Genomic DNA, 13,990 nt, shown 5'->3' with positions numbered 1-13,990 from the left:
GTGAATACAATCCCTGTGCAGTGGTAGCTCAGTGAATTAGCAGAGAGCTAACTCTCCAACGCGGTCTCTGGAGCAGAGAGCTAACTCTCCAACGCGGTCTCTGCAGCAGAGAGCTAACGCTCCAGCACGGTCTCTGCAGCAGAGAGCTAACTCTCCAACGCGGTCTCTGGAGCAGAGAGCTAACTCTCCAGCACGGTCTCTGCAGCAGAGAGCTAACTCTCCAGTGAGGTTTCGGGAGCAATGCCTGCTGTAACATGGCTCACCTGATATTTGCAGGTGGTTGCCCAGGTGAATAAGGGTGGGGGTGAATTCAGCGTGGCTGTGCGACCAAAGCATCCCCTGTGTGATGGGGTATTCCACCGGATAGCAGGTAAGTCTTGCTTCAATCCGAGTACCACCTGAATTACACAAAACCCTTATAATATAGAAATTGTACAGGTTCTCAGGCCTTTGAGGTTTGATCTGTCAGCTGACCAGGCCGTTCTGCCCCTGAATTAGTTATCCAGAGCAGTAATGTGGTGGAGATGCATGTTGACACAGAGGGCATGTATACAATAGGACTGAGCAGCACCTCCCCTCCCAAGGCCACGTACCCTGTCTATGTAGGCGGCGTTCCAGGTGCTGTATCATGGCTTGCTTACATACACTTCACAGATTTACATTTTTTTTAAAGGGTGTTGTTTTTAATCTCTGCATCTCGTATAAAAAGAAAGAGAAGCTGATTTCTCCTAAATTCATTTTCCCGGGCACTTTTCAGACCAATAGTATTTTTTGCACCAGCCTTTTCACATTAATAAATCGTGTTTGGCTGAGACATTCTGCATGAATTCTCTTTTTTATAGAGGAATTGGCGTTACTCAAAATCTTTTTAAAATTTTTTAAATAATTATGAATCATAGTAAATAAAATATGGTAATATCATAAACCATATTAAAATAACACTTGGTACTATTAAAACTCCTTATAAAAAAAAACCCCAACATTTTGCATTTATACAAAATCATATTAAAGTTATTACCTTAAACATATTGAACATTTCCATATTATAGCCAATTATATTTCAGATTCTATTAAAGGCTGTAACTCCTGCCTGATTTCTTTCTCTTGCAGATCATCTTAATTTCTCGAGCCTCCCTGTTTCTGAGTCCTATGTCGGCTGTCTCCAGAACGTTCTGATCAACGGTGCTGCGGTCATCCTCGAGAAGCTGTCCAGGGTGTTCGGCCCCGTCAGTCTCCGAGACTGTCCGTCTAACTTGAGGCGTTCTCGGCCCAGCCGCGAGGCCTAGTCTGTTTGACCGCTGTAGGCGCGAGGGCCCGGTCCAGCACAGGGGTTCGTCCCTCCAGCCACGCAGCCTCCGCCCTGGACAGTCCAGCTCCATTATGTTCCTGCCCTTACGCCCGTCCTGTGTGATTATCAGTTGAACCACAACCTGGACACATGATCAGACGTTCCATCTCCAAACATCTCTAACAGGGATCCTCTAGCCAAGCACTAGATTTTCCCTAAACAACACGATCCAAGTTTATTTTCTCTTTGGACAATATTATTTGCTGGCATGAAGAATATAAAGTGTATTAGTTATTTAATGTTAATATATTAATTCCTCTTAATTTAAGTGTCATATTAACACGGATGAATCTGAATTTGTGTGGGTGAGTTTGTGTCCACCTGATGTACTGTATATCAAAATTTTTGTAAGTTGTATTATATTTTGTGAAAAACTTGTAAGGTAAGATTATGGACCATTTTTATACTGTTGATTCCATCTGCAAGTTTATTTCATTAAAATTCTTTTTCTCAAGGAATTTCATAATTCAATACATCAACAGCGACTATTTCAAGGAAGCATGACCATCTTTACTAAAGAGTTCAAATGTCTCACCCCGACGTGCGGCTGCGCGGCCTCACTCTGAGGAGTGTGTATCCACTGACACTCTGTTGAGACAGCCTGATGTGTTTTGTGGGCCCCAGCTGTTGAGTGTCACAGCTAGGGCCTAAGCGTGATTTGTTTGACGGTACTGTTCCTCTGCGCCGAGTCTCTCATGGGGGAGTATAAATGCTGATTAGAAATGTGCATTTTTTTAAGTTTACTGTCAAATAACTGACTAAACTATGCACAAATGTTGAACATTAAATTATGGAAAATCCTTTTCCCTGGATTACGCAGGAATATTTAAATCAATATTTCATTAATGAGGTAGTCGATCCACACTGCTGGGTGTGCAATATGTTCTTTGGCCTCCATCTTGCATCTAGATTTTCCTGACCAGACACAATTCACACAATGGTTCCGGTGTTTATTTTTTAGACGCTGAGGTTACGAAACACATTCCTTGCACGCACACTGGGGCCTCGTCAGACAACAGTGCTCTTAAGACAATACACCTGCAACTTCATCTATGAAACACAAACTTTTCTCTTTTAAAAGCGTTAATGCTGTCCTTTACGCTACAAACTTCTATTTCTTGATGACGCATATGAAGTCATCTCTGTCATGGTCTTTGCACATGACTGCAACCCCCGCGGGCGAGTCTGATGGTGTAATCCCACAGGCCATGCGGGTGCTCTGGTGCAGGGGAGCACCACGCAGGCCCCACACTGAGGGGGTGGCCCCAGGAGGGGACCAATATATACAATAATAATGAAAATAATAAAGACCCTCCATTTGGCCCCAGGTTTTTGTGCCGACTCTGGCTGTACAGGTCAGGGAAGGATGAATTTTTATGTAACCTCGGCAACCATCTGCTTTACAGCAGGGCGTTTCTGCAACTCCAGCTCAGTAAGTTAATTTAGATGCATTTCACTCAGTATCAGTTTTCTGCTCAACAGGACACTGGCATGAAATGTGTGACATTTCAGGACAACTTTAGGCACGTTAGCGCTGTTCACCGGCTCGAGGAACAGCAACGCTGTTGGACATTTTTCAGTTTTCAGGAACAAGAATAACTGATGTGCCTGAAAGGTACTGCTAGGCAACTTCTGCAGGAATATAAGATTTCAGAGAGTTCAATGTCAACTTTAGTTTTTCAAATGTTGGACCTTACAGTGATTCTTGCACCGAATACAAATCTTTTGTTAGATTGCGTATGGTTTTTAAGTAACTGGACCATTGTGTTACATTAAAATATTTTACTGCTCCTTAAATAAGGTATCACACTTTAAATATGCACAAACCTATTTCTATGTACAATGTCTGATTTTCACACGTGACCTCAGGAACACACCCTCTTCAGTGTGCTGACATCTGCCAATACCAATGGCGACCACTTTCCTCAGTGGTGCTTTTTTGTACATAGTGAAACACGAGCATACTGGAACAAAAAAAAAAAATTATAGCTGATAAATATTCTGAAAACATATTTGAATTCAGTGTGCAAAAATACATAATTTTTTTTTTGCAGGAAGCAATATCATTGTTGAACAGTGTTATTACTGAATCGCTTTAAATTCATCACAAATCTAATTATTGAAAATTTGAAACGCTGGCATCTGTAAAATGATAAACCGCGGCCAGGAGCTGCGAGTCATGCCGTACTCCTCCACTGGCCAAACAGTCATGCTCTGTTCCAGTGGGATGGAGGCCAGTCCAGAGCAACAGAAACCGCAGATGAGCACGGGCTTGACGGACATGCTGGAAAAGCCCTCACCTGTAGAGACAGTGTCTCATAGCTCACTGTACAATGCCAGTCCCTCCTCCTACAGAGGGACCAGTAAGAGGTTGAGTAAGACTAGGATTTGTAAAGGGTCAGAGTGCACTCCGAAAGAGGCCATCCTGATTGGGTAGTTCTCATTACAACAGGTCTTCATACAGCCCTCAGTCACTCGGGACATCCAGCCACAAGGTCTCCGCCCCAGTTGGAGGAGCACACTGTCCGTTTCATTTTTGCGCTGGGTGGGGTGCCCACCAGAGTGTTGCCGTCTTCACCCGGCGTTATGATGCCTACCGGCAGAGGTCGCTCCAACGTAGGTACGGCGCTCTCGGCTCTTTGGCATCCATGTACAGAAACGCACGCTTTAGTTCTCTCCTCCGCTTCCAACGCGAATGCCCCACCCGACCGTATGCCTCCATGTTACACCACTCCGGGTCAAGCTTTCTTCTGGGAAGGCGAAAGGATTGATTTGGTGGGCAGGCTTGGGAATCGGGGCGGAGCTACTGAGGGCCTGGCCCTGTCAGTGAGGCCAGGGCTGTGTGGATGCGCATGTGAAGCCTGTTCTCGAAATCATACCCAGCGAAGTTCTCCTGCAGAGACAGGCAGCAAAAGTGTACGAAGGAACACCGTCCGTGCGGACCCGCAACCTAAACTTGCCAAACTACGCCTAAATCATACGCTCACGTTTCAACTCATACGAACTAATCGTGTGGTTGTGTGGGTGGAGGAAGTGAAGCTCCACCCGTATTAAACAAAGTGGCGGAGCGTCCGCTGTACCCACTGTACCTTGGCCTGAAGCAGCAGTCGTCTTCCTTTGGCTTGGGACTGATAAAAGGGAGCAAATGACAAATATTAAATTGCTGGCCGAATAAGAAAAGAACTTCACGTGTCTTCTAGTTCACACAAGTCCCTGGTGTGCTACACGTGCAAGATGTCCATGTCTACAGCACATACATTTGCAGAGCATACAGTTAAAACACACACACACACACACACACACACACACACACAAACACACACACACACACACACACACACACACACACACACACACACACACTTGCCTCTGCGCTTTCCAGTAGCACACATCCCAGCTCGTACAGGGAATACGGCTGCACATAGAAGTCAGTCACCTGGTTCTCCTCATCCCTCAGAGCCACATTGAAGCACTGCAGAGTGCAAACACAAGCTCTACTATGTGTGTGTGTGTGTGTGTGTGTGTGTGTGTGTGTGTGTGTACGCCTGCCCATACAGTGCAATCTTATCTAATTTACACACGCCCACTGAAGATGATGCTTGGATTGGGATTGGTTTTCCTGCGCCGCACGGCCACGTCAGCGTACTTTACCTGCACTGCGCCGGCACCGTTGCCAAGGCACTTGTGCACGGCCCCCAGCAGGAGGTGCTTCAGACCAGAAGAGGAAGGGTCGTCCACGTGCTGTAGAACTGATGCAGCCAGACAGAGTGATGAGACAGAGCACCGCGTCCAACATTCATGCTGTACTCAGACACGAGGACACCCGGCCCCCTGACAGGGAGGCGCGAGGTGGGTGCCTGCTCTTATTTCCTGTGGTGTGTACGGTAATGACCTTCAACCATGAGCTGAAGTCTGGAGTCCGAGCAGTTGGGCAGAGCTTTCCAGAGGTACAGCACCTCAATGGCAGCCAAGATACACCGCTCTTTTGTAGGTGGGAGCTTACTTAATTCCTCGGCCTATCTCTCACACACACACACACACACACACACACACACACACACACACTTGTTTAAGTGCTTATGAGCTGCTGCCTGAACAGGGTGTGTGTGTGTGGTTTCCGGCAATCCTACCCTCCTCATGGAAAACTGCTCAATCTGATTGTGCTTTCTCCTGTAGAGACCCGCCATGTCCTTGAACACGCAGCAAGCCGCATCCAGATCTCCTGCGGCTCCCTGACACACTGGATCACAGACACGGACGTGGCCAGTCAGGTCGACAGATCAGCGGGGCTCCGAGGGTGCCTTAGCGGGAGCGTAAGGGGTCTGTGCTTACCTCCGGTGAGGTAGGCGTAGTAGCACTGGGACCAGCGTGACTCCACCCTCAGCCGGTCGAAGGCTCGGGACGCCTCGGGAAAGCTCAGCTCAATCATACTGCACCAACCTGACAGGTGGCACCACTGTGAAAACACCTTCATCATGCTGGACTGGGCCAGCACATCACTGAGCACAGCCCAAACTAGACCAGAACCAACCTAAGAGAACTAAAGGAGTTCTACACAAAAGAGCAATATACATACACATGGGTGCACAGTAACCCCAGTAACCCAACTCATTAGCTTTGAGATGATGTCTCAGAAGTTTTTTTTTGCGAGTTCCTGATACCATTACATTAGTGATTAACGTTACTGTTTATGTTAAGTTAACCATCATTTCTTTAACTGGCTTAAAGTTAGCAAGTTTATTTCCATGTGGTTTACCAAGTGGCAACATTATTACTCCGTAGCTCTAAAACAGATCACGGGGTGTGCAGCCTGCCAAGGTGAAGCACCACCTACCGATCTCGTAGAGACACACATGCTGGATCTCCTTCTGGTCGCTCGCCAGTTCCAAGGCACCGTTGAAGGCCACTAAGGCACTGCTGATCTGGCACTGGCATGGTCAGACGGGCCGGCGGGTTGGACAACACAGATCAGCTCAGTGACAAAGGCAGACGAGGCCCGGGAGGTCGACAGCACGACACCGGGCAGAGGAGCATCAAACAGGAAGCTGGGCTCGTGAGCTCACCTCCAGGCGCAGTACCCGGCCTTTGAAGAACGTGAAGAGGGAAGAGTTTGGATAATCTGCCTCCTTCTTCTGGAGAATGGCTCGTGCTGCCAGAAGTCCCGTCTCCGTTTCTGAGCCGTCCAGGGCAAAAAAGGGCTGCACTACTGTGTGGTACCACAAGAGGGCGAGCCTGAGAGACAGAAAGCTGCTCAGAGCACTTCTATTTCCTTGTCAAAGTGTGTACATTACACACGGAGATGAAATACATTAACCTTATTAGTAATCTCATCCAAGATATAACTTTTGATTTCATTTTACTCATAATCTTAAAGAAGTAAGTTGGTCAAAAGTTGAATAATTTTAACCCATATTTGTTATGTGGACTTTGTGATTACATTACATTATTTATCTTGTTTACACATTATTCATATGTCCAGAACTACAAAACACACACACACAGACACACACATTATAGATAGACAGATAGATGGATAGATAGGTGTGTGTATGTGTGTGTGTGCGCACACGTGTCTCTCCAAGACTGTAAACAACCCAAAACCATTAGAGCTCACAGCGCATGGGCCACTGGTGCCGAGGTTTGTTACGCCGACTCACGTAGCGAGAGGAGCCTTCATGTCCTTACTCTCGCTTGCATAGATGAGGGATGCTAGACCCCGCTGCCGGTCGCCAGGGAAACCCAGCAAGTTAATGATCCTCAGCAGGTGAGGAGGAACCATGGAGATGCAGAGATGGAAGAGGCCATAGCCGAAGCAGACCGAGCCCTTCAGCCGACTCAGAGCGTCCGCCGTCACGCCCACCTCGCACCGTGGGCTGGGCGTCCCTTGTTGGTATGACTGGGACGTAGCCTTCCGGCTGCCTTTGGGTTGACTAGTAGGTTGTGGGTCCTTCTGGCCGTCTTCCACGCGATCGGGGACGTGGGTGCCTTGGGGCTCAGGCAGAAGAGGGGACGTCTGACTGTGCTTGACGCGTTCAGAGGAGGATGCATCCTGTTGGGTGAAGGACGACAGCACCCCCTGCGGAGCCGAGGACCTTCTCTGGCAGGCTTCCTGGAGCTGGTTAATGTCACTGTAGCATTTATTGTACATCTTCCAGGCTTTGCGGAGGATCCAGCCAGCTTTAATATACGCTGCCCGAAAAGAGGGACAGGAAGGCATTTAACTACAGTATAACGGTCAAATCAACTGCCTACTGCGGTAAACCTTTATGACAGCTCACCAACAGTCCTCAGACCTCCGAGACAAGCTTTGTGCCTTGCAGAGTACACACACAACCCCTTAAAAGTCATCACACACACACACACACACACCTGGACTATATATGGCAACTTGATATTTTGTTGTTTGCAAAAGTATTCAATGCCAGTACTGTGAAAGCTCCAAGAGTCCACAGATGAAAAGATACAGCTCTAACAAGCACAACAGGATTCCAGCCGGCGAGAGAGAGGGAGGGAGGGAGGGAGAGAGAGAGGGAGGATATAGTTGTGAAAATGAGGACCAAAGAACATTCTAAGAAAATCCTGATGAAGAGAGTTCAGAGACAAAGAGTTTAGAGCAGGACGAGGCATCTTGTTAAAACTGGAGCTACAAGACAAAGCGCTTCAGTCTGCTAACGAAAGCCCGCGAGAGACACCGCCTTTAAGGAGACCTCCAGCCCAAGGCCGAAACAAGACCGTCAGGTAAAAAAGGGTTGAAGGTTCTACAAGAACCAAGTCAAAGTCCAGATGTCAATCCAAACGAGACGACTGCACTAATTCAGCTCTGCAGCCCGCAAGCATCACCCAACAGCTGTGAACAACTGGAGTGTGCGTGCCTGGGGGATCGGTGAGAATCGCCCCCAAGCAGTGCCAAGGCTGCAGAAACCTGCCCCGAGACATGCCTCTTCTACCCAGTGCTCGCCGGGAAAGGCCAAATGCTTATGCAAGCGGGTTTTTCAATACAAGCAAGTTCTCTTATGCAAGCATTTGTTTATTAAATATAATCAAGTAACATTATGAATGCAGACTTTGAAAAAAGTATATTTTTTTAAAATACTGGCTGGAACAGTCTGTGCGAGTAACATTTTCGATCCAGACAAATCTGATGACTTCAGGGTGTGGAATATTTTTGTGGGACGCCATATTTGTAATGCACTATATTTACTTACTATATAAAACAACAACAACAACAACATCACTCAGTTCACTCCTTTCTTCTGACTAGAAGCTACACTCGACTGAAAGAATTCACCCTTCATGACCAACATGTCTTTACTGTGATGAAAGCCACAGACATCCCTCACTGACATTTAAAACCAACCCACATAATCAGTTACATGAGGAAATGATACAGTGTATATAATATGCAACGAAACCAGAGAACCGGTAAGGAACTTGGGTTGTGTCGGTGAATCAGACGGCCGTGGGTCTACTAACGTGTCCAGGTGGACCGACCTGAGATCTCCTGCCTGATGAAGAAGAGCACTGCCAGGTAGACCTGGCAGTCCGCCACGATGATGAGTCGCTGTATCCTCTCCAACGCAGCCACCTCTGCCCTGGGGCTCTCCACCTGCTGGGTTTGAGCACACAGCCATCAGGGGTGTGGGGCACGTCCTGAACGCCAGTCTCCTCGGCAGGCAACACACTGCAACATGGTGAGCAAACCGGAGTTCTCTAGTCCTTCAGCTAGCCGAGATCCTGCTGAGAGAAGCACGCCCTGTGGACTGTGGGCCAAGAATCTACCCTACAGACCTGTACAGGTTACGGAAGGGCACATATGCTCGTGGAGGAGTTAAACCGATGAACTGCCCCGGTCTCTCACACAGGCTTTCAGTCTGAGCTAGGAAAACAAGGATATCGCCTCTATGCAGCGACAAGCTTCCATTTCCATTTTTGGGAATATTTGTGAGTGAAAGGATTAACAGATTTTTTTCTTTTTGTATCATGAGTAAATTTAAACGTGGCATCACTGAAGGCAAATGGAGTCTGCCAGCGTAAATAACGGTGACGTTCTACTGGATCAAACTTCTGCTTTAATCTACAGGGGTTTTATATCGGCACTATGTCGGCACTGCTCCCGTCGTGCTCCTCGCTGGGTATTAAATACAGTCCCTGAAACTCCTCATGTGTCACATTCCAGGCCTCCGTTTAACAGCAGTGCCTTCACATGTCGTGAAGTCTAAATATCCCATAAAACACTGGCACGGTGCCAGCTGCACCCACTCACACTCACGCTCTTTCTGATCTTGCTTTTGATGGTCTGGAGGACGCCGGGGGCGGTACCCTCGCACAGCTTCTCTGTGGCGTGCAGGTCCTCGCATGCCAACTTCATCTTCTCCTCCTCGAACGTCATCATGGCGTTCTGGGCGACAAACGCAGCACGTCGCTCACGTGTGAACAGAACGGCGTGCGCCGCACCTCATTTTGAGTACAGAAGACGTAAAGACATGCATCAATAATACTGTAATAATATTATGCCATCAGTGGCCTCCGGGTAGTTCTGGTCTGTGGCTGTTCCCCTATGACTGAACTAGTAAGGTACTCGTGAACTTTGCTTAACACTTTTATGCCCTGCTCTCCCCCTCATCGTCCTGGAGCTGCCCGGTTGGTGGTGAGCTCAGAGACTCCCATGTGATGGATCAGAGCTCTTTGATCAATACTTGAGGAACACAGACATTAAAGGCCTGGTGTTTTGGTTTATTTTTTGCTCGGTTCCATCTGCCCAGCACATGCGAAATCACACAATCAAGGTTCTGTGGCCACTGATCGGCTAACTCAGCTGCTTCCACAGAACACGGCACAACACAGGCTGGACAGGTCCTCAGTGAAGACTGCCTGGAGTAGCTCATCACTCACTTCTCATGCAAATCACTGTCTCCGGTACCTAAGCTGGTAGATCAGGTAGGTGCTAGCAAGGCCAAGTCATCCTAGAATCAATCGTGGATCCCTTTTGATCTCAGGCATGGCGTGTGCTAGTCACGGTGCACGGACAATCCATGCTTTGGGGACGTTTGCTACATTCTGAAAAGCTACATTGTGCACAGAGAAGTATATGGTAGGAAACAGCTTACCAGGAAACTGACAAAGCTAGCACCAAAGCTCATCAGAGGGCTGTAATTCCTGGAACACACACACACACACACACAAATAAAATGCAGCAAAGTGAGTATGACATATTGAGTGAGAGGTTTTTAGGCCGCAAGTGCTTTCTGTTAGCCAATGGGATTCCATGAGTCCAGCAACTCTGGTCAAGACTTTAGGGCTTTGACAGGTTTGCGGGAGTGATTTTCAAACATTTTCCAGAGCAACACATTTAAACACAAATGTAGGCCCTCTGTCTTAGTGAAAACACATTCAGCACAGTCAGTCAGTCATTTTGAAAGCATTTGTATTGTTCTGAAACCATTTGCATGTCTTGTAAAGCTTGTAGCTGGCTTTCTGTGTAGTTGCTACAAAGCCACACACAATCGCCTTGACTTTGAAGCCCGTCAAGCTGTCAGCCAGGTGTGGTGGTTTAACAGTAGCTAAAAGACATTTCTGTTAAGAGTTCAGTGACAAACATCACAGCCATTTTGACTAATAATTTGGAGCCAAAAGCTCAACAGGAAGACAACACTCTCACTAGTTGCAAAATTGCATTTAACAATATATTTGTTTCCAACCTAATTTAAATTTAGTTGACTTATTTTGAGGGGGAAAAAAACACACAAAAAGCAAGCATTTACTGGAATTTCAAACTTTTAAAATTGGGCACTTCAAAGACTTAAGTATTTGCACAAACCCTGAAAATGAAGAGGCAAAAACTTGAATAGCTATATAGCTACATATAAAAACTTCATAATGCTACATTAAAAGCTTGTTAGTGCTTCATGATCTTAGAATTATGTTCAGCTGAAGTCTATGACAGGTCCTTTTGTACCATATGTGACAATAAAAGTAAAAAGTAAAAGCTTTTTTTTTTTCTGCTAGAACAAGCAAAGCACTAAATAAAAATGTTTTGGTCTAAAATTCCCCTAGGTCAGATGGGCCTCATGTTAGCCTGCCTTGCCTTAGCTACACCATTACCTTAGCAACAACCACACATGTTTTTAAAAGTCTTATTGTTTTCACTCCTACAAAATACATTTGCATAAAATAATGGTTTGTAAAGGTGCATTTATCCCTAAAGCACAAAACGGTACAGAAAACTTACTCTTATGAATTCAGCATACTACATGTACTTCGGTAAAATGAACAAAAGATGTTTTGAACGAACGCAGCCTGAAAGTGTCTAGTTTAAGGAAGAAGTGCTGAACAATGATGAAGTGTAAGAAGGAAACTGCCCTTATAAACACCACTTCACCGGCCAAGTGCCTCTTTCAACCAAGCCTTCAACCAAGACAAACGTGCTCCAGTTTTGGATTTGTCCTAGGTTCAAATTTACAGCATCTCTAACTCTAAATCGAACAGCACCGTACACAGGGCCATATCTGACCTTTACCCATGTCTGAGGAATTACCCTGTAACTGAATCATGATGATGTTTGAGTCCTTTCACACGATGACCAAAATTCATCGTAGTGTGAAATCACTCAAAATATATCTCTACATCATATACAGCACTATAACAACTCACATGTATGGCCCTATTAGACCATACAAAGTGCCAGATACCAGATCAGACGCATGCATGTCTAACTTGGCTTGAAGAGAGGTGGAGTTGACAGACAAGGCTTCATGACTTCAAAGCTACTTTATTTGCGTGCTTATGCATCTCCGCTGATGAGCAACATGACCGAGCGTTGACATATTTGGGGGGGCCTGGGAGGGTCATTTCATTCAGAACTGTTCATTTACGCTCGAAGCTCCCAAGATGCCAAGCCGGTGTTGCGGTCTCGCGGTGTGGCCGCTGGGAGCGGGGCCAAACTAACCACGCTAAACATAGCGCCAGCCCAGCCCAGCCCAGCCCAGCAAAGGAACCATCTAACCGGCTCGCCGCACAGCCTGAGCAGGTCAGGAGCGCCGGAGACTTACTGCACGCGTGCCATGAGCGCGAGCCGTATACTCTCCATGCGACTCAAGCGGACCGCGTGAAGAAGCGTGCGGGCGCGTGCATCTTTGACGAAAAAAAAAAGTCCCCATTGCACTTTTGAGTTTTGACTTTTTCCCGGCAAATTAATTTCAAAAGTACGATTCGGATGAACTAATTCTTTGCTTTAGAACTGGGAAGATATTTTCTGCCATTCTTAAATGAATCTTAAAGTAAAATGGTATGGCTTTTTTTTTTGTTTTTTAGATTTTTTATTTTATTTTTTAGATTTGCTCATCAATGGCCTACCAGCATTTTAGTGGAATTAAGCGCAAGTCAAAGCCCGCCTGCGTTAGCTGGCGAAACTCGGAAGAGTCACTTACGACATGCAGCTAATAGTTCCTCAGGCCCATATGACATGTACAAAGCAGGCTTAATAAGCCATCGTCACTCAAACGCAAGGACGGTTGTACTTCTGAAAGTAAAGCCTCACCTGTATTTGTGGAAAAGCTCGGCGCTCTCTTTAAAGCCGTTGTTCAGTAGCATGTTTATTCCTTGGAGAGACAGTTCTGCATCGTCGACCTGCGCGGGGCTGTCCGAGGGGTCTGCTTGCTGGGCTCCTGCCATGGCTCAGTGACACGCCGAGACGCTGTTTAAAAACCGCCTGTACCGGACGAGAGCAGACCCGAGACCGAGCAGAAGATCGCGCTCATACACGCCGCGGGAGGCGGTGTCTCGCTGCTGAGAGCCGGGAGCGCGACACGAGCTGCGAGAGCAAGTTAGAGCACTTCCAGTGTTCAAAACGCCGGAACCGACAGCTCCACCTGAGAAAAAGCGTTGAATGCACTCTCTTTACCCGGAGCCCGAGGACAGACCCGTGTTTCACGCTCGGTTTTCAGTAGGGAAGTTGGCTCGCTGCCGTTTGAAGGCGTACCCGGACGAACCTAACAGAGCTGCTATGCTGTGGGAAGTAACTCGCTTACGCTGATCTGAGAGCAGTTTTTGCACATACAGTACCGTAATTGGGGTTGAAGATTGCGCGAGAGGACGCATGCGGGCGTGGGCGTGCGCGTGACGGCACTGAGCGCGCTTGGCTTAGGTCGGAGTCATGGTTTGCTGTAAGAGCTGAGCTGCGATGGCGATAAACGCACGGACACCTGCCTTGCTCCATCTAACAGCAGTGCTCCTACTGACCTGCTCCGGCAGCCCCAAACAACACAAATGCTCGAGTATGCTAGACCTTCTTAGGTAGACCTAACTAAGCAACTATTTCAACGGAGTATGCTAGACTTGCTTAAGAAATTTAGAAAATGCAGCGCTTTGCTTTGCTGCTGTTCCTGAATAAAGAGTGTAAACATTAGATGTGACTGCACCTATAACAACCTTTAAAGATCTACCTGTCCTTTGTAAACGAATCTGGAGATGCCACGTCTTTTTAACCCATTTCTAATGTTGAATCATCATTATAGCTTTTGTGTAAAAGCGTTGAGCGCAAGGCTATTAGACAAGTTATAGACACTCCGAGTCATATGTCTAGTTACCGGAGCGGTCGATCGGCGCCATGTGAACGCTATCTTATTTAAAAGTGGAATAAACGGC

General features: G+C 46.9%; 2 protein-coding genes across 6 annotated transcripts in view; one reads left to right on the top strand and one right to left on the bottom strand.

Moving 5' to 3' along the window:
- Nucleotides 1-1,806, top strand: part of si:ch211-241e1.3 (laminin subunit alpha-3) — a 64,383-nt gene extending 62,577 nt beyond the window's left edge. Inside the window, exons 76-78 of the mRNA XM_035536635.1 lie at nt 277-370; nt 499-618; nt 1,111-1,806. Of these exons, the coding sequence (XP_035392528.1) occupies nt 277-370; nt 499-618; nt 1,111-1,286 (390 nt within the window). The 3' untranslated portion in view covers nt 1,287-1,806. The remainder of the gene's footprint in view (nt 1-276; nt 371-498; nt 619-1,110) is intronic.
- A 1,309-nt stretch (nt 1,807-3,115) lies between these two features.
- Nucleotides 3,116-13,446, bottom strand: LOC113589208 (tetratricopeptide repeat protein 39C-like). 5 transcript variants are annotated; one of them, XM_027028749.2, is made up of 14 exons: nt 12,885-13,446; nt 10,456-10,504; nt 9,612-9,746; nt 8,840-8,954; nt 7,006-7,537; nt 6,412-6,580; nt 6,183-6,276; nt 5,681-5,788; nt 5,479-5,588; nt 5,241-5,364; nt 5,000-5,097; nt 4,716-4,820; nt 4,438-4,476; nt 3,116-4,241 (listed from the first exon to the last, which is right to left on the bottom strand). In XM_027028749.2, exons 1-14 carry the CDS (start codon nt 13,016-13,018, stop codon nt 4,152-4,154), a joined length of 1,902 nt encoding a protein of 633 aa, XP_026884550.2. In that variant the 5' UTR covers nt 13,019-13,446; the 3' UTR covers nt 3,116-4,151. The 5 variants fall into 5 exon arrangements, with proteins under 5 accessions (XP_026884550.2, XP_026884551.2, XP_026884552.2 ...); XM_027028750.2 differs by having other exon boundaries at nt 8,840-8,957; nt 9,618-9,746; XM_027028751.2 differs by having other exon boundaries at nt 9,618-9,746.
- Nucleotides 13,447-13,990: the final 544 nt, after the last annotated feature.

The sequence above is a fragment of the Electrophorus electricus genome, chromosome 19, assembly GCF_013358815.1.
Source record: "Electrophorus electricus isolate fEleEle1 chromosome 19, fEleEle1.pri, whole genome shotgun sequence".
Classification (NCBI taxonomy): Eukaryota; Metazoa; Chordata; class Actinopteri; order Gymnotiformes; family Gymnotidae; genus Electrophorus; species Electrophorus electricus.
Note: the sequence above shows the minus strand (reverse complement) of the source record. Positions and strands in the feature narration are given on the sequence as shown.

Bases quoted from the DNA above. Each gene is read 5' to 3' on its own strand.
- LOC113589208 (XM_027028749.2), bottom strand. From the start codon at position 13,018: ATGGCAGGAGCCCAGCAAGCAGACCCCTCGGACAGCCCCGCGCAGGTC. The intron at 8,955-9,611 runs GTGAGTGGGTGC...CAAACCCAGCAG, and splicing joins AGATCAGAAAGAGCGTGAGT to GTGGAGAGCCCCAGGGCAGA. The intron at 5,098-5,240 runs GTCATTACCGTA...TGGCTGCATCAG, and splicing joins ACTTCAGCTCATGGTTGAAG to TTCTACAGCACGTGGACGAC.